This window comes from Phocoena sinus, chromosome 1 (assembly GCF_008692025.1).
Source record: "Phocoena sinus isolate mPhoSin1 chromosome 1, mPhoSin1.pri, whole genome shotgun sequence".
NCBI lineage: Eukaryota > Metazoa > Chordata > Mammalia > Artiodactyla > Phocoenidae > Phocoena > Phocoena sinus.
This window is the reverse complement of record NC_045763.1, coordinates 72,286,107-72,304,886: the sequence shown is the minus strand read 5'-3', so window position 1 is coordinate 72,304,886 and position 18,780 is coordinate 72,286,107. Positions and strand designations below refer to the sequence as shown.

Genomic DNA, 18,780 nt, shown 5'->3' with positions numbered 1-18,780 from the left:
TGGATCAATGTTCTAACAGTGAAGTGCACAGTAACTCTGTATACCCTCACAGTTAGTAGTGTGGGTTCGTCCTAGGTTCTTTTTACCTGGAGGAGGGGACTGCTTCAAAAGCAACACCCCCTGACCTGATGAGCCAAAAATGAAATTTCTCTTAACAACAGATATGCATCCTGACCTGATAGGTGACACTAGAAATAAAACTGCAGTATCTCATGAAAGTCTCTGGTTTGCTAGCCCCCTGCTGAGTTAAGCTACTGTGCCAGCAAAGTAGTCTCTATCTTGATTGGAAAACTTTTTATTATGTGGACTAATGAGCCACTGATCTACACCTGGAATCTTTTAAAATGTATAAAAACATTCAAACATAACAGCAGGAATTCAGTTAGTTTTTCCCTCTAAAAAAACAGATGCAAAATTATAGACTATACACAAGATTTTCATAACAATCCAAGCCAGAGATTCATATTATTAACTCAGTTTCTGCTCGTTGTTTATCATTACAGTACTATTCATTCAGACATTACATTTTAATGTCAGATTTGATGTATCTTTCAATTCTGATGCAAAGAGCAATATCTTCTGAAAATAAAATATTAACCCATTTGTAACTTTCATGTGTGACAAACCCAAGTGAGCATTATTTACTTTCTGAATACAGAAGTTCTTATGTTAAAATTTTTCTCAACTTGTTATTTATCTGAATTATATTATTAAGTTATGTCAATATATTGAAAGTAGGGGACTGGGACAGCAAGGAGAAGTGATGAAACATAATTTTGGAACAAGCAATTCAAACAGAATTCTTTCGGAAAAATGTTAACATTTTGAAGCTTATTACAAAGACATTAGAATAATAAGCTTCTATCTATTAGTTGACAGTATGCCTTTTTTTCCATCTCCGATTTTATTAACAGGTATAAATGGGATCATTTAAAAGTACATATATAGCCAACTTAAAAATTCCAAGACATTTTCTTCAAAAATATTTAATTGTGACCCAAAAATCCATTATATTTTACATGCATTTCTCTGAGATTTTGCACTCTTTCACAGATTTTACAAGTTTAATATAATTTCATGCTGAATACAATGACTGCCACTACCAACTAGCTATGAAATTAACACATCTTAGCCCCACAATAACTTCTGACCTGCTCTGTAAAAAGCACCTGGAAGGGTGTTATTTTCACATGGAAATAACATGTGAGACTAAAGAAATAATGGATACCAGAAAATCCATAAAGTAATTATGGTTTCAACTATTTCATTAACCCTCTAAAGTGTCTTTACTTCTTTAAAAATCAGGTCTGTTTCCAATAAAGATAACATTAGAAAGGAAGCACTACAAAAAATAACTTTTTCCAGAAAATATAAAAAGAATTTATTTAGAAGTTTTAGAACAATGACCACACTTAAGTAGCACACAAAACTAAAGATGAAATCAAAGAGTTGCCACAAAATATTTTCAATTTTACTGGCATAAATTCAGTCAACAAGTGTAACATATATACCAAAGCAAAGCTTTCATTTAGTTCTCTCAGGATTATTTACAATGATTATATTTATAAATGTATGTAAAATATACATTCAGATTTCTATCACTTTCTATAATATATAGCTGTGTAATGAAAATAATTCAACCACCAGAAAAAGAATATGACATTCAGGAAATCTTTTTAACACTTAATTCTAAAATAATAAAAAATACTCATTCGAGCCACTTCTACATAAAAAAAAAAAGATTGCATAGTTTAAGTTCTCCTGAACTTAAAAAATAAAATTTAAACTGTTACCTTACCTTCTGTATTCGGTAAGAAGCTGATTATAATGATAAACCACAGGCTTCGCATTCTGCAACCAGAAGACACCATTATTGATCCCTTTAAATATTTTCTTTGTATTCCTTAATGAATCTAGTTATAAATGTCCAGCTTCATCGAACCCAGCAGTCTGCATCATTGATCCTCATATCTGAAAAACAAACAAATCCATCATTTACTCTATGGTCCTGCAATGTCACAAAAGATGAAAAAACAATAATAACAACAACTCCTCTCTTTCCCTCCTTTCCTCCCTCCTTCTCCTAAGTATAAAAAAAAGGGCATATATTTTGATTCTGTATGCAACAGGAAGTTGCTCCTATACACTGGATATCTGAGCTTTGCATTCTGGAAACAATCAAAACCCCCCAAACTTAAAGGTAATCAGAATATATGAATTCACATAATAGTTATATAATTTCCAAAGATAAATTTTTCTTTGAAAAGATTAAAAAGTTATTCTAGAATAATATATCTGCCTTTCAATGTCACGTATTAGTCATTTTATCAAAGTACTAGCTTTGGTACACAATACCTCCAACAAAATTTCATAAATACATACACTTTCTTTGTTTCTAATGACAGTAACAGCAGTATTATCTACTCTTTTATCCTGTTACCTTGCAAAGTACATTACAGATATAATGAAACAGTTTATTTTTCTATTCAAGGGTGTACAATTTTTAATATATGGTTGTACTTTATATCATAATGGCATTCCAAACACCACATAGCAAACTGTTATCTGGCTACTAGTTATTCATAAAGGGAGCAGTTTAATAAAATGATTGCTCTTTACTATTTCGTTTTAAACTTTTAGATTTTCATGTATCAGTTTTTCTTACAGCAAAACTTAGTAAGATCAAACCCATATCCTTGAGTAGTTTAGTCCATCCACTGGACGAAAATAAAACCGCAGACCATGATGATTATACCTCCAAGGTTGCATCACTATTTTTTAAAAACCAAGGGAGGGGTGGCAAAGAATATAAAAACTAAGAGCCAAGTTTAATTCTGACTAGCCCTTAAGGACACAGTTCTTCAAATGCAGAGGATACAAAAACTTCAGAAGTGATTTAATCAGCATTTCTAAGTTCCCAGGATCACGTGAAACCAGGTTATTTGCTGGGTTCTACTGAAGTGTTTTACTGCTTTCTGGGGTAGCGTGAGGAATCAAAGAGTAAATACCAGCCTTACAATACACACATACTATGAAGGCAGTTCCAAAATATATACAGCCTCCTGATCTAGCTTCTGAGGGTAAAGAAATTACAAATTCTTCCTTTAAAGTTCTCCCATGCTATCCTTAACCTGGTGCAAATAAAGATTTTTTTTTAAGTGGAGCACTGAAAGTTACATGAGGTTGTGTCTATAACGCAAATCAAATGAACTCTTACATAATTTAGATGCTATCACTAAAGCATAAAGAAAATTTAGAAAACCAAATTTCCCTAGATAACTTTTGAGTTCTCTATTTCACATTATCTGAGCTACTCTGCATTTGCTACATTCTTAATGCATCATATGTGATTCTATTAGCAGGTCACTATATTCTGCTATCACTTCCCTACAATGTAACTTCAATGGAAAAGGGGTCAGATGCTAAATGGTTTGGAACACTCATGCTACAAAGTCACTATCTTGCTTCACCAACACACAGAAAGAAGGTAAAAAATTAATCTGAAGTCATTATCTAGTGTTTAAATATGAAGACCCATAAAACCACAAAAGGAACTAGCAAGATATTTTTGTCATAAGAAGCTTATTTTATCATGCCTATAGTTTCTGAGATAAAACTGCTTCCATATACACCTCCATGATCCATAATCAGCCCAGTTTTTTTAGCTCCCTCTGAAACCTGTGACAATTACGTATCATAATGAGGGAATCAGAACTGGCATTACCAAGTTCTAAGAACACCTCAGATGTTCTTAGATATAAAACAAAAACAAAGGGAAAAGCAAGCTTCCTCCTCTGCATGCCAAAAATATAAAAAGAAGAATGATACATCAAAAATTAATCTGACGGAGGAGACACATGGCACGCAACCCTGAAAAACTGGCTGCCTCTCTATTCATTTTTCACTGAGCTCCCAAAGACTATTCAAAAGACAAAATCAAAAGTAAAACTTCCATTTACAACTGCTGTGCAAAGTACCTGCCTTAAAACTGCAAGCTATTTTATATAAAGCACAGAGAGAAGTCAGATAATTTCATGGCCTGTCATATCAAAAGGGCTAATCAGTGAACAATTTCTTACTTCCCACAGACTGGTCAATGATTGGCTCAAGCAATTAGAATAATTTTAATGTGTGGAAGAGGTGCATTAATTTTACTTGTAGTAATTAAGTCAGCCTTTGGAATGCTCCCGATTTAAGCAAAGAATCCTGACTACCCAGGTTTTGGTTGTAATGGGTACTTTCCTTTCAATGAACTAATGTATACAGGCTGCGTGCCCACATGCACAACCTTTGAACACATTTCCACTTTCTTAAAGCGATCCAAGATCGGTCTGTCTTTGGTCATCCGCTATTTGAAAGAGTCCTTGTTTGTGGGAAGAAAGAGAAGGAAGAAATCAGGGACTGGCGACTGCCTTGTAAGAAACAGCTGCCAAGATAGGAAAACCTCTGTTAGTGAAGGGAAAAGGAGGAGGAAACCACACAACCCAGATCTCTTTTGTGGTCTCTGGCCAGGATAGAATATTTTATGAACTGATTTTAACTATACGCTCTAGTCAACTATGAGACTTAGTATATATGACTGTTTCTAACAAACAGAAAGAGATTCTGGAATGTAATAAAATCATGGCTTCTTTCGCCCAAATAAAGCTTAAGTCCATCCATCTGTCTGTGCAATGAGTAAAAGAATATCAAATTTATTTTTCTCATTCTGCTATCTACATCAAATCACTTTCACATCAAATAAAATTATTTTCTAAAGTTCAAGCTTTAAATGCAATTTTGAAAACAGTCAAAAGATTTTACTGCTGTGATCCAAATTAAAAACAACCTTCCATTAAAAAATTTAATGAAAACTGAAATACTTAGCAGACCATAATCAGCTAAGGATAGAATGAATAAATAATCAAACATGGTGAAACTAATCCCAAGAAAACATTGCTCCTAAATCAAACTGGAGCCACAACACACTCACTGGCATAGATGTAGCCAACAGACTATATAGCTACCTGCAAAATGAAGCTCAGTATAAGTGTCTCACAATGCAAAACAAGAACAAAAACAAGGAACAAAACCAGAAAAGGGCTATTAAACTTTCTTTCAACAAACAGAAAAGATTAAGTGACTCCCCATATTGAAAACCAGTTTGTCCTTAGATTTTTAGAAAAACTCTTCCCAAGAACTTCAGGGAAAAATTGGGAGAGTAAAGGCACAGATGAAACCCCACATAATGCTAAGTAACAGTTCACTGCTTAATAAAAACTGAAACAGAACATTTTTACTCAAACTACAAGTGACTATTTCTTTTCTTATCCTTCAAATAAGGGGATTCAAAGTATTTCATCCTAACCTTGTTTCTATAACCACCTGCCATTGTCTACCAAACCTCTGTCAAGATTTTTTTTTAGAGTAAGTATCCTATTACTCTGTCATGTAAAAAGTCAATTAATGCATCATTAATACTAAACCTTCCAAAGCTGAACAACGACTTCCAGGAACATGCCTCAGCATTGTTTATATCCCAACAGTCCTCAATGTTTTATACACTACTTACAATGTACAGTTAGCTGTAGCCTTTCAGACAGTAACCTGCTTATATTTATTAGCTGCATTAAACATCCCATGCCTTAAACTGTCAGCAAAATTAAGAAACCATTACTAATCAGTTTTAATATTTGTGTATTTATGTTACATTACTAAGAAATCACATTTAACCTTATATATGATATCTGTCTAGCAAAAATAGAAAAAAGAAATAAAACCCATTTGTTGAAAAGCATCAATGAAAGAAGTAGGATACAGCATGCTTCAAATTAATGAGAGAATAAGATAATTTATTTTTTTCTAAACATGGTTAACTGAGCTGATATTCTACTAAGTGCAAAGACACTAAAATTCATATCTAAAGCTTTATCTTTGATTTCTACTCATGGACACTGACTACTGTGAACACCAGATATTACGCCCAAACAACCATAAGTATGAGAACCGGAAAGGCAAAGAGACATATTAAGCAGGAAACCTACCAAAGTTACCCATCCTTGTTACTATGCACTAATGCTGTATAAAATGAAACATTCACACTTTGTGTAAGCCTAAAATTCTATGCACTAAGTGTATGTCAATTTTAAATGAGAGCTAAAGACAGCTGTACAAAATCAGTCTTTCTGATCTAACTTGTGCTATAAAATTACAGTCACTATGGGACAGAATTTACTAACTAAAGAAAGCTGCTTTTCTATGTTTTACCAAAACAACAATAACAACAGCAACAGGATGATATTAACCCCACTCTGCCCCCACTGCAAAGATTTAGAAAATAAAAAATAAATTGCAGAATTTCCCCTTCTTGTTAACATAGGGGAAAACATCAACACCCTTGGGATTTTTCTTTCAGTAAGTTGCCTAAGTAAACCCTTGTTATCACTAATCAGAAAGCCTTTTTTAGCTCCAGACATTTGACATTCTTTTCGCATTGGACTTTATTTTCTTTCCCTTCACAAAGATAGGGCTGGGGTTGGAAATGCTAATAGCGATTTTAAAACCATGTGGCCAACCAATAGTCGCCACCCTCTTTCTGCTTCATTTCTGCAGATATTGATATCAAATATAGAGTACTTTAATTACACCATTTATACTAAAGTCCCCTTAACATTCATTTTTGATCTTACCCTTTATTGAAACTTCTTCATCATTATGAAGGTATAAATTCTCCTGTGAGAGGACTTACAGGAGGAGTAGAAAGGAGAAGAGTTCAGGAATGCTCCCAGTAAATTATATCTGCTATCTGCTATGATATCTAGGAGTCATGCTGAGCATGCAAAAGAGGCTTGTAGCTGTGGACTCTGGAGGCACAATGCAGGGCAGTCTGCCATTCTCTTCATTAAAATGCTTCCAGTTGAAATAATAAAAACAAATGGCTGTCATTTTCAAACCAACATAGGGGACATTTTATGACTGAACATAAAGCTGCAAATGAAGTATCAAAAGAAAAGGAAAAAAACGAAGCTACATGCCCAGTTCAAAATATTACCTTATATAACATGAAAGTTGATGGTGTCCCCAACTTTTACATCAAAAAAAAAATCATAAATCCATTGGTTTAAAATATTTTGTATTTATTGTTAAATTACAATACACCTACAATGTAGAATTTAGTTTTTTCCCCATTTGGGGGAAAGGGAAAGCTATTTTTAAATAGCACTCCTCTCCAAAGTTAAAACTTTTTTTGATTTCTTCTTAACTTTCTAATGGTCTAGAATTCTCGTGCAGTATTTTTGAGTTGAATATAAATTATGGGTACCAAGGCCAAAAATATTTCCTGAGTGCCTACTGTGCGTGAAATACTGTATCAGACACATATCACTAATCCTTAAAAGGTCAATATCATAAAGGTCAGAAGTCTGAGGTTCAGAAAAGTTAACTCCTTTACTGGAAGTTACTCAGCTAGCAGGCAGCAAAGCTTGAATTCCAATCAAGGCTAATTACAAGGACATTCTTTCTTAGTTGCTAAGTTATTCATTCAGCAAACATTTACTGAGGATCTATTACATGCTGTGTACTGAGGAACCTAAGAGACAAAACTCCTAACCCTCAGGGAGATTACATTCTAGCTCAAATATAACCCTTTCTAAATAGAAAGCTACAATTGCCTGGCACAGAGTTAGGTGCCTCCAAAATGATAAAACTACACAGATAAACTAAATAGTTTACTTATATTATTCATGAAATCTTCACAACAACCTGCAAAATATAAATTATTATCCCCAATTTGCCTTAAAATGAGAATACAACCTGTACAAGGACAGTAAACAATAGCAGGGCTGGGATATAAGACCATGTTCTAAAACCACTATTGCCACGAATTAAGTAGTTCAGATAAGCCTACTCACTTTATGTGTTTTATTATCTTTCCTTTTGGAATAAAAAATACAAATAGAACAAAGTCATTTTGGGATTATGAAAGTGATGAAATACAAAAAAAATAATGAGTTGATTTTCAAAATGTTTACATGAGTAAAACTAACATCCCTTAGGTAATGATAGCTAAATGTTAATTTTTAGTATTTCCAGTTAAGCTATCTTAATTTTATTCATTTACAATGTTATTTAAAGTGCTCACGATATATGTTATAAATTAACAAATTATTCTAGATGACTCTTATGAGCCAAAATACCTGAGAAGTTGCTTACAAGTCAAAATTATAAACCTAAGTATTTCCTCAAATATAATTAACAATGGAAAGAACATTTTAATGTCAACTTCTGTGATATTATGGTCTCTTCACTGTTCAGGCAAATAGAAAAGAAAAAATCCAATGTTGCTCGCGAGATGCAATCTTATCCTTGGCTCACTACACTGGATCCTTTGTTCATAAATCATTGTTACTAGCCATTCTTTGAATCAATATTCAGATTCCCTCTTGGTCTCTATGTACAACCACTAAATGAAATAATAATGACCCAGGATCTGTCGTATATTAGATCATCAATATCACCATCAGGAGTTTCTTAAAGGTAATGAGGTAATCTGAGTAAAACATGTCAAATGAACTTAAAAGTGAAAAATTAACTACAAAGAACACACGGTAAGAAGCTGAAAAAAATCTTCTGAAGTATATAGCACATTGCCTTTTGTAATCAATAAATGATAAAACTCAGCTGCAAGCTATGTCAATATATATAGTGTCATCTCAACTTGCAATTCTAAAATAAAATAAATAATATTAACAGTAAAATTGCATGTATGTCAGTTTAGGTCAATGACTATCTAGTGATTACATTCCAGATATTTTTGATATTGAGCACTGAAATGAGTGTTACCTATTCATTTATTATATTTACTTTATATACTGGCCCTGTGTTAGGCTCTAAAGGGATTATAAACAAATGAAGATATGACTGCCACTTTCAAAAAGTTAATAATCTTCTAAGGAGAATTAAATACATAAGAAAATGATTAAGACCCCAAATATGAATTAATTAATAACTGTTAAACTCCCAAAAACTTAGTGATAATAAATATATTTTATACCAAAATAATGAAAGAAAAGAGAAATAAAAGCAGTTTATAGACCTGTGTTTCCCTTGAGATGTGTACTTAGGTCAACCAATATCATCTTAATGACAAGAGCCCAAGACTGAGATGAGGAACACAGTCTAGAATCCTGGTTTAACCTACCACTATGAGTGCTGGGACAAATCACAATCATCTAAGCCTCAAGTTCAGCAACTATACACAAGGATAGGAATACACAATAAATTTACTATTCCATTATTTTCTCAATTATTCCAATAACATGTTTATGGTCCTGATTCCATCTTAAGTAATCTTAAAGGAGCTTTTTAAGGGTTATTGCAATATGTTTCACTAAAAGCTTGTCTCTTATCAAAATATCTCTCAGCCATTACTTTAATAATTCAGAGTTTTAAAATTACATCTAAAAGAGTTGCTATTACAAAAAACACTTTTTGAAACCTACCTACAGATTACATTACAGATTATTACATCGGCAGCCATAATACAATAACCTGAGACTCATTCAGCTCACAGATTTCACACTCCGCCTTTGTGGGAAAACGCACATGATCAAACAGCAAGACGACATGCTTTTTCCAGAAAAAGCAAGTTCCTGTGCCTTAGCCCACGTTAGTCTCCATTAAGCCCTACATTCCATACCATACACTCTGTGTCTACAAGCAAAACTCAAAATAACAGTATTTTATTGAGTGGTAAAGAAAAAGTATATATCAATTATTTCTGAAAATTAACTTAATGAACAACATTAGAAATAAAGTTTCAGTTTAAGTGAATGAACAAGAACAGACTCTTACTTCCAGTGTTCGACTGATATTCTATGTGGTCAGCATGTCTGATTCCTCTAAAGAGCATTAGAAGACATATGGGAAGGCAAGAAAAATGTTTATAGATAATATTTTAAAACATAATGGACTGAGTCATTTTTAATGATTGTTAAAAAAATTTAAAACTTTAGTTCATTAAAAACTTAAAATATAACATGTTTTATGTCTAGTGCTTCTTAACTAGTGACTCATGGAGTGAGGGAGGTATGTGGTTTTTAGAAAAGGGATTTTCAACATTAAAATATAATTTTATAACCTCTATTAAAATTTCAAGGACTTCCCTGGTGGCTCAGTTGTTAAGAATCTGCCTGCCAATGCAGGGGACACAGGTTCGAGCCCTAGTCCGGGAAGATCCCACATGCCACACAGCAACTAAGCCCGTGTGCCACAACTACTGAGCCTGCGCTCTAGAGCCCATGAGCCACAACTACTGAGCCTGTGCACCACAACCACTAAGCCCATGTGCCACAACAACTGAAGCCCGCATGCCTAGAGCCCGTGCTCCGCAACAAGAGAAGCTACTGCAGCGAGAAGCCCACGCACTGCAATGAAGAGTAGCACTTACTCGCCACAACTAGAGAAAGCCCGCACGCAGCGATGAAGACCCAACACAGCCAAAAAAAAACCAAAAACAAAAACAATGTTCAATAAAAAGAAACACAGGTTATAAAAAGCTGAGATAAATTGACTAGAATCTTGAATTACTTGCCAAGACTCTCTTACTTGGTAAAAGACATGCTATTTTTGCAGTATTTCATTATTTTTTTATAAATTTTCCAAATCAGAAAACTGATATTTGAGGAAAATATATCCCTCGTTGCCACTCCACATATAAAGCAAAAAACTGAGCTTAATAAGAATAACTTCCAAAGATAACAACCAGTAATTCTTCAGCTCTCTTAAGCTAAAAACTATCAATAATATCCCATTATGTTTAGAAAAATTAGAAGCAAGGAATTATGTAGACTGATACTATACAGAAGAGATCAGGAAACTTTTTTCTGTAGAGGACCATATAAGTAAATATTTTAGGCTTTAAGGACCGTAGAGCCTCCATCACAACTATACACTTCTCCCTTTGTAGCATGAAACCCGCCATAGACAACGTGTAATGAATAAGCATGGCTGTGTGTCAATAAACTTTACTGCAAAAATTGCCAGCCAGGCAGTTTACTAACTCCTGCTATAGATTAACCGATACAAGATGGAGATAACTGAATGCAGTTCGGTCAAATAATGAACTGACCAATAACCATCAACATCTACCAGAATATTCAAACCAACTTCAGTCTGTTATTTTAAGAAATTAATTTAAATGTAAAGTAAGTTAACTACGCTGGAATGAGAAAAACAAAATAAAGCAGCATTATACTGACCAAAACAAATTAGTGTTTCAGTGTGTGTATAACAGAGCCATATGTACAGCTTACAGTGCTTGGGGAGAAACTCCAGAAAAGAAAAGAAAAGGCATTACCGCAGTAACCTATCTTACTACTTTGGCAGGAGAGAATGTAAAACCAATCAAAACAGTAAGTAATGGGAGGCTGAAAAGCAATGAGGTTTTGGACAAGACCCCTGAGGTATTCTACCATTAGTATGATGGTTTCAAATAGCTGTTGGTAAAAGTGGCTTCAAACTCGTGAAACTTCTGTCATCACTGCTACTCACCCATATGAAACACTGGATATATCCCAGTCCCACATTGTATTCAAAAGGAGACTACTAAATTCTAATTTGTTGAATTTCTGCTATAAAGCTAAAAATTCTACAAGGCCAGAATCACCAATCTTACTCCAAAAGAATTATGAAGTCACAATAAATGCATACATTTCTGTTAGAACAAAAGGATTTTTAGAGTTTTCCAATTCCTTATATCCAGGCTCTTCCCAATCAATATTTGACTGTTACTATTATAATAAATATTTTTACTTTCTGCAAGCTAATGTTTCCTAAAATTGAATAGTCACACTATAACATGCCATAAGAATAATATTTCTAAGCTACAATTAATAGGTAACCACATTTAAAACACATCAGCTAAACTTTTCTATCTATCTATATATACATATATATATGTATATGTACATATATGTATATATATATAAGACAAAAGAGTGGAGGTTACAAATTTTTAATAAGAGCATTATATTATGGTAGTAATAATCTAGGTGTTTTACTGGAAGTGAAGTGGATTACTGTAAATGAAATTTTAAAATGTCCTTTCCATTTTACAGATAACACAAAATGACTTTTTTCATGTCTCTGGCGATAAGGATAGATCTGCCACACATTTAAATGGTACCTTCATACTTCCCACCCTGACTCATGAATTAATAATTTAGTGACATTAATACAAGAAGATAAATGATAAAAAGGTTAAGGCGCACGGGCCAACCATACACACATACTTCTTTGAGCAGTTAATACTTCTCTGCCAATTACAGCTAAAACTTTTTAACTGTTTTCAACAGCATTTTTACAATCTAAGTAGCAGCTTATGCGCACACAATTTCACACAATTCAGGCTTAATAAATTTCCTGCTGGTACCAAACAATCATTCTAGGGGATTAAAGTGCAACATCTGTTAACATTAATAATATTTTATATAGTCATATGTATTAATGAAGCCTCTCTACCATTATTAGTCTCCTAAAAAACCTTCTAGGCCAAAATACTGATTCAACATGAATTACACATTTATGCTTTACAGTAACAAAGAAATACATTAGTGTGACATGGTAAAATAAAAAAACTCACACCCACTATGAAGTGACAGATTTCCTTTGACCCAAGCTTGCTAAGTGTGCATGCAAAGATACATATACACACAAATGAAATTAACTCAGTCTCTATGTTTTCAAAACCAAAAATCCTCTGGAGCATTATTCATTAAGTTTGGATAAAAGCATTTTTTTGAAATAGTTAATGTTTAATTAAATATTGAGGAATTGCCAATTTAAGGCACAAATAATAAAAACGGCTATTTTTCACAAGTTTAATTTATCATTGTTTGGCATAAAATACTTTCCTGTTATCATTTGCAGAAGTCAAATAAACTTCCTCAAGGAAGTTTTAAAAACCACTGACCCTCCTCACTAACAGTGAGGAAGCAAAAATGTCCACAATTAGTGAGTGGAAAAACTAAACATGCAATTCAGGTCCAACCAAACTCCAGCAGAATAATCCCCTGATGAAGTTTTTCTTTAAAATACAGATTTCCTTCAATTTACGATGGGATTAAATCCCTATAAACCCATGAAAGTTGAAAATATCTAAGTCACAAATACATTTAATATACCTAACCTACCGAGCCTCATATATTAGCCTAGCCTACCTTAAATGTGCTCAGAACACTTACATTAGCCCACACTTGGGCAAAATCATCTAACATAAAGCCTATTTCATAATAAAGTGTTGAATATCTCATATAAGTTATTGAATACTATACTGAAAGTGAAAAACAGAATGACTGTATAGGTACACATATTTGTCATGGTGGCTGGGAGCTGAGGCTCACTGCCGCTGCCCAGCATCAAGAGAGTATTGTACTGCATATAGCTAGCCCGGAAAAAATAAAATATTAGAATTTGAAGTACGGTTTCTACTGGATGCATATCGCTTTTGCACCACAGTAAAGTCAAAAAATCCTCAGTCAAACCACCGTAAATCGAGGACCATCTGTATTTGAAAATTCAATAAGTGAAATACTGAAAATAACTTAAAATCTTTTAAAGTATTAGAGAATGTGAAATTATATAAAACTATATTAAGTATACCTGAGAAATTTGCTTTTAAATAAAAACAGGATGGGGTAAATAAACAAAGTTGACATTTATTTTCATAGTACACTAGAAGTGCAAGATAATTTCTTCTTGCAAAAATTTTTGATGAAGTAGGCTTCCACATCTACATATTCTCCCAGCAATATTTTGAATTTGAGAACACACCATTTCCAACAGTGAAATTCCTCCCAAAAGTCAATTGTTTTAAATAAGGTCAGCATAAAGGTACAATACAGTTTTATCACCATTCAGAACAAAGAATGCAAAAATTAAAATCCACACCTCTTTTCTCCTCCAATATTATGGGACTGACGTTAGCACTCTTAATTCAATGCCAGTCTTGGGCTTATATCTCACCTCTGTATGAAAAAACAGTAAATTTCACACTGGGAATTAAACTTCAGCTTTAGTTTGCAATTAAGGTATCTGACATTGCCTATAATGCATATGGCATTGCAGATTTATTTCTTTTTAGCATTTTTTATTTACTAAAGCTGTTGAAAAAACATGGCTACTTCTAAATCCTAACTTTCCACCCTTCCTCAGACTAGCATTTGCAATTAAACTGACTTTAATATACAAGTCAAGCAATGTTGACATTAAATCTAAGCAGCTCGTTTGCAGAAAGATATCTAAATATTAAATATGGAATGTAACAGGTTTTAATAATTAAATGGTAATTGTAAATGGTACAATATATATGTCTGTCCTAATTTGGGAAGACGAGCTTCTCACATAATACTCAAACTAAATACAAGAAATTGTTCAGGCATTTCACTAAATTAAAATCTTGAAACCCTACAGCTACAATGTACAAATTTAGATTTTATTAATACTTTAAATCAAACCATAGTTATTATTCAGTTTCCTATTATGCAATTTATAGTCTTTGGCTATGAATACAAGAACCTCATGTAAAACACAAATATACACCTGAAACTAGCACAATATTGTAAATCAACTATACTCCAATATAAAATAAAAAATAAATTTAATAAATCTACAAAATAAATAAAACACAAATAAACCAAAAAACTAAACCTTACAGCCTCAGATCCACATAATAAAATTTTTCACTTTAATCAGCACTTAAAAAAACATGAATATCACTTAAACATATGCATAATCAAGAATATTTTTAGAGATATCTATAAAGGAAGCAAAATTATAATTTTTCACAGGTCACATTAAAAATATACATATCAACCTGAAGCAATTTTTGCACAGCCAACATTCTTTAGGCGCAATGCACACACCTCAAAGCATTGTCAGAAAAATGGGCTCGTTCCTCCTCCCTTGCTCTCAACAGGCCAATGGCAGGAATGAATGACTCGTATAGAACCTAGCTCTTCCTCTACCCTGAGTTCAATCAATGGCCAAATTCTGTCCCATCACCACAAAACTTTTCCACACTGTCTACTGCCACTGCCACTCACCTGGACTGTCATCCACACTTTCTAAGTAGGTTCCGTTTCCTCCAGTATTTCCCTACTCTAGTTCATTGGTTACACCACCATGACGGTCAGCAATTAAATGTAACACTTTCTCAACAGAAAAATATTAACAGCTTTTTATGGCTTTCATGAGAAAGTCTAATCATAGCACAGTAGGCTCTTCATAAACACGCCCCTAACTAACATCTCAGTTTCATCTCCTTCCACTTCCTGGGCAATTTGTACCCTCCATACACAGTCTCCTTAAGGTACCATTTTCTGCCTTTGTTTTCCCTGACCTTTACCTCTGACTTCTCCTCCTCAAAAAGCCTGCATCTGCTGAAATCCTCCTCTGTCTTCAGTTCTACTTAAATGGATTCTTTTTTCTATATTATTCATTCTGAATTCACTCCCCCTACCCGATATTTCCACAGTCTTTCCTCTAAATTTCAGGTTGGCATGTCATTACGGTATGCCTTATATTATAATTATTTGTGGAAATGTCTGTTTCTCTGATGAGATTTTAAGTACCTAGAGAGCACAGTCCTTATACAGTACATTTCTTCAGGCAGGGCCTTAATAAATGGCTATTGATCTAAAATGAAGAATTAAAGCCCCAAAGGTAATGGATACCTAGATGAGAAATGTGCTTATAGATAAAACTGCTCTTGTAAAGGGCAAAACACAATAAATATTTCAAAATATAGACTTTAAGACCAATGAAAGTAAATACATACTTTCGGTCTGGCAATTTTGACAAACTTGGTACTAGAAGTTCTGCCACATTTTTAAAACCACATGTGCTGTCATAATAACTTCTGTGGCATTGCAAGAAACCAAAAATAACATCTTGAAGGTAAAATCCAAAACATTATAAACACTGTGTATTACTAAAATAAACCCAAGCCCTTACCTGTCATTTATACACATGCAACATTGCCAGGAAAGGTTGCTCTGAACTACAGAAACATAATGTACTTTGAAAACATACCTGCACGTGAAATACCCTATATTTCAAAAGATTTGGGTATGACTTTTACTTTAATTAAACTCTCAAAAGAATTATTTTATATACTAAAAATTCTCTATGACTGTGCATCTGAATACAATTTAATTTATCAAAACTGGGAGTAAGTTGTAGGATAATGGCAAGAGTTGGATCGCTCTGGCTTAGTGATTTCTCCTGACCTTGAGAAACCTATAAATTGCACAACATAGAATGGTAACAAGGCTGACACAAAAATTAAGATTTGCTTCTTTCAATTTTACCTTTATGATCTTATTTGTACCCTATAAATGTCCCTATAAATTAAAAGTTGGTTTAGGGAGTTTTAGGTAGATTAACAGTCTTGAATATAAGTTAACCAAAAACGGAAAATCTGTCTTTCAGCTAAACTACCAAATACACCATTAGGTATTTGCACTATACTGTGAAAGATAAAGATAAGTTTATGATTATTATATTTAGAATTAAGAACAATTTTCAATTTTTAAATATTTGTAATATATTACATACATATTAAACCAAAAACTATGCCGTTTTAGATTTGTTATCATTCAATTCTTTATCTATTGTGCTTGCACAGAATCAATAAAACTCAAAGTCCATATAAAGGAATCTCACTACTAAAGACAGGGAGACTCTAATTTCCACTGAATTGTTTGTTAAAATAATTTTCAATCTATTCATAAATCTTGCAGCAACAACAACAAAAATGAACTGAAGTCCCATCTTTAAACCTGTTTCTATATCATCATGATAGGTGATTTCAAAAAATTTTAACCTAGATGTCAAACACTTTTACTTCATCAATTTTTGATTGTATGTTAAAATTATGTAAAATATTGAAGCTTTCATGAGCACTCAGCATTAAAAAGCCAATTTGATAAGGAATGAATGTTCAAATAGATAAGCAGAGCTTTAAAAATTCAGAATGGTATAGCTGTGATACCGTCCAAAAGTTAACCTTTATAAGCCGTGTTAATGAAAATTTTAGCTAAAATTACATTCTGTTTCCCGGAATCCTTCCTAATAGTTTTAGTCTGACTTTCTACCTACTTGATTTATTGACACCTGTTATAGTTCCCTATCTAAAATCCTATTCTTATACAGGGCTGCATATATTTTCTACTCTTTTTTAGATCTCTTTTATGTAATAAATATAATGTCAACAAATTAAAACAGTAAAAGTACCACAAAGGTTTATCTAAGTTGTAGATTCTAACAGAAATGATGAGAGAAAATCAATAGAAACTTGTCTTACACATAATGCAATAATTTCTAAGTTTAGATAATAGAAGAGCCTAATTTTCAGCCAAATCCTGGCCAATAACTAATATATATATTTTCCTTACCATATTTTGATTGAAACAAATCTAAATAAAGTAGGATGGCAGGCCAATCAAAGGCAACAACTGTGCTACGTAGTTGCCCATACCAATCTTTTTTATACACAAACTACCTTATTTTTTCTTGTAAATAATTTTATTCAGAACACAAATTTAATCATAGGATGGCAGTATATATGCATTCCTCAAACTGTCATTTAAGGTGCTTCAATGAAAAGCTTCTATATTTTCTTTGAGAAAAAAATGCATGAAATAGTTTTTATTTTGTAGGTTGAATAAAAGTATGCAAATATAAAAAGCTCACACATATGCTATAATGAATGATCAATTATCAGGCCCAATATTAAAAAAATGTTTTACAAGAGTTGAATAATACCAAGCATAAAGGTATAGCAAATATCCTTTTTTAATTATGGAGGCCTTAATATATATTGTCATACAGAAACACTTTGAAGACCACCACCAAATAATGAGATTCTACGTTACATAAAAAAACTGTACACTGATAGAAAACACTAAATGTTTATCTTGGCTCTCTTTAGGAGGTCAAACAGCAGTTTACTTGGGAAGTCAAATGAAAAACATGACAATTTTTTTAAAAGGAGAAATAAGGCCCTCAGCCATCAATTCAGAAATGAGTAACATCAAATTATTAAAACAACTGAAGAAAACATTCTATCAGAGGGAATGTCAAAAATACTAAATCAATATACAAAATACTAAAATGATGTTCTTAAGAATGCAAAAAATATCTGACATTATCATCAATTTTATAAGTATGTTGGAGTTTGCGATGACTTACTCCTTAAAAACAGGCAAAATCAGTTTTAATAAAGTAAGCTAACAAATTAAAGCTATATTTTAGTTTATGTTCAATTAAAAGTTAACATCTCGGTGAGTTAATTGCAACCCTCTTGATAGCTCCTCTTGGTTTTCACAGAATTAACAGGCAATATAGAGAATGAAACTATTAGTATATGTAATCTACAAGATTCTCAATATTCTTAAAATACTTAAGCAATGGTTGTACTATAGGGTTTTCAACTTAGTATTGTTCTAAAGAGCTCTAATTCTTATTCTCTAATTTCTTTAAAGAATATTCTTAAACTATTAAAAATCAATTCTAAATGTTTTTGAAAAATTCAACTCTAGAAAATGTGAATTCTAAGATACTTAAGATTTGTTCCTGGGTTTTTTAATCATGTAATATTATTAACTGAATAATAATTGTCTTAAAAGATATCTATTCTCATTTTAATGAAACCAATTATAGGTTTCCAGGCTGAAATGTCTAAAGAACTTACGTACTTAACGTATAACACAATACCAAAAAATTAGTTAAGAAAAAAAAAAC

General features: G+C 32.7%; 1 protein-coding gene across 17 annotated transcripts in view; it reads right to left on the bottom strand.

Moving 5' to 3' along the window:
• The window catches only part of ADGRL2 (adhesion G protein-coupled receptor L2), a 177,470-nt gene that overhangs the window by 143,477 nt on the left and 15,213 nt on the right, over positions 1–18,780 (bottom strand). For all 17 annotated transcript variants that reach the window (XM_032633476.1, XM_032633545.1, XM_032633526.1 and 14 more), the window contains one exon: positions 1,799–1,971. In XM_032633476.1, coding sequence (XP_032489367.1) covers positions 1,799–1,871 — 73 coding nt within the window. In that variant the 5' untranslated portion in view covers positions 1,872–1,971. The remainder of the gene's footprint in view (positions 1–1,798; positions 1,972–18,780) is intronic.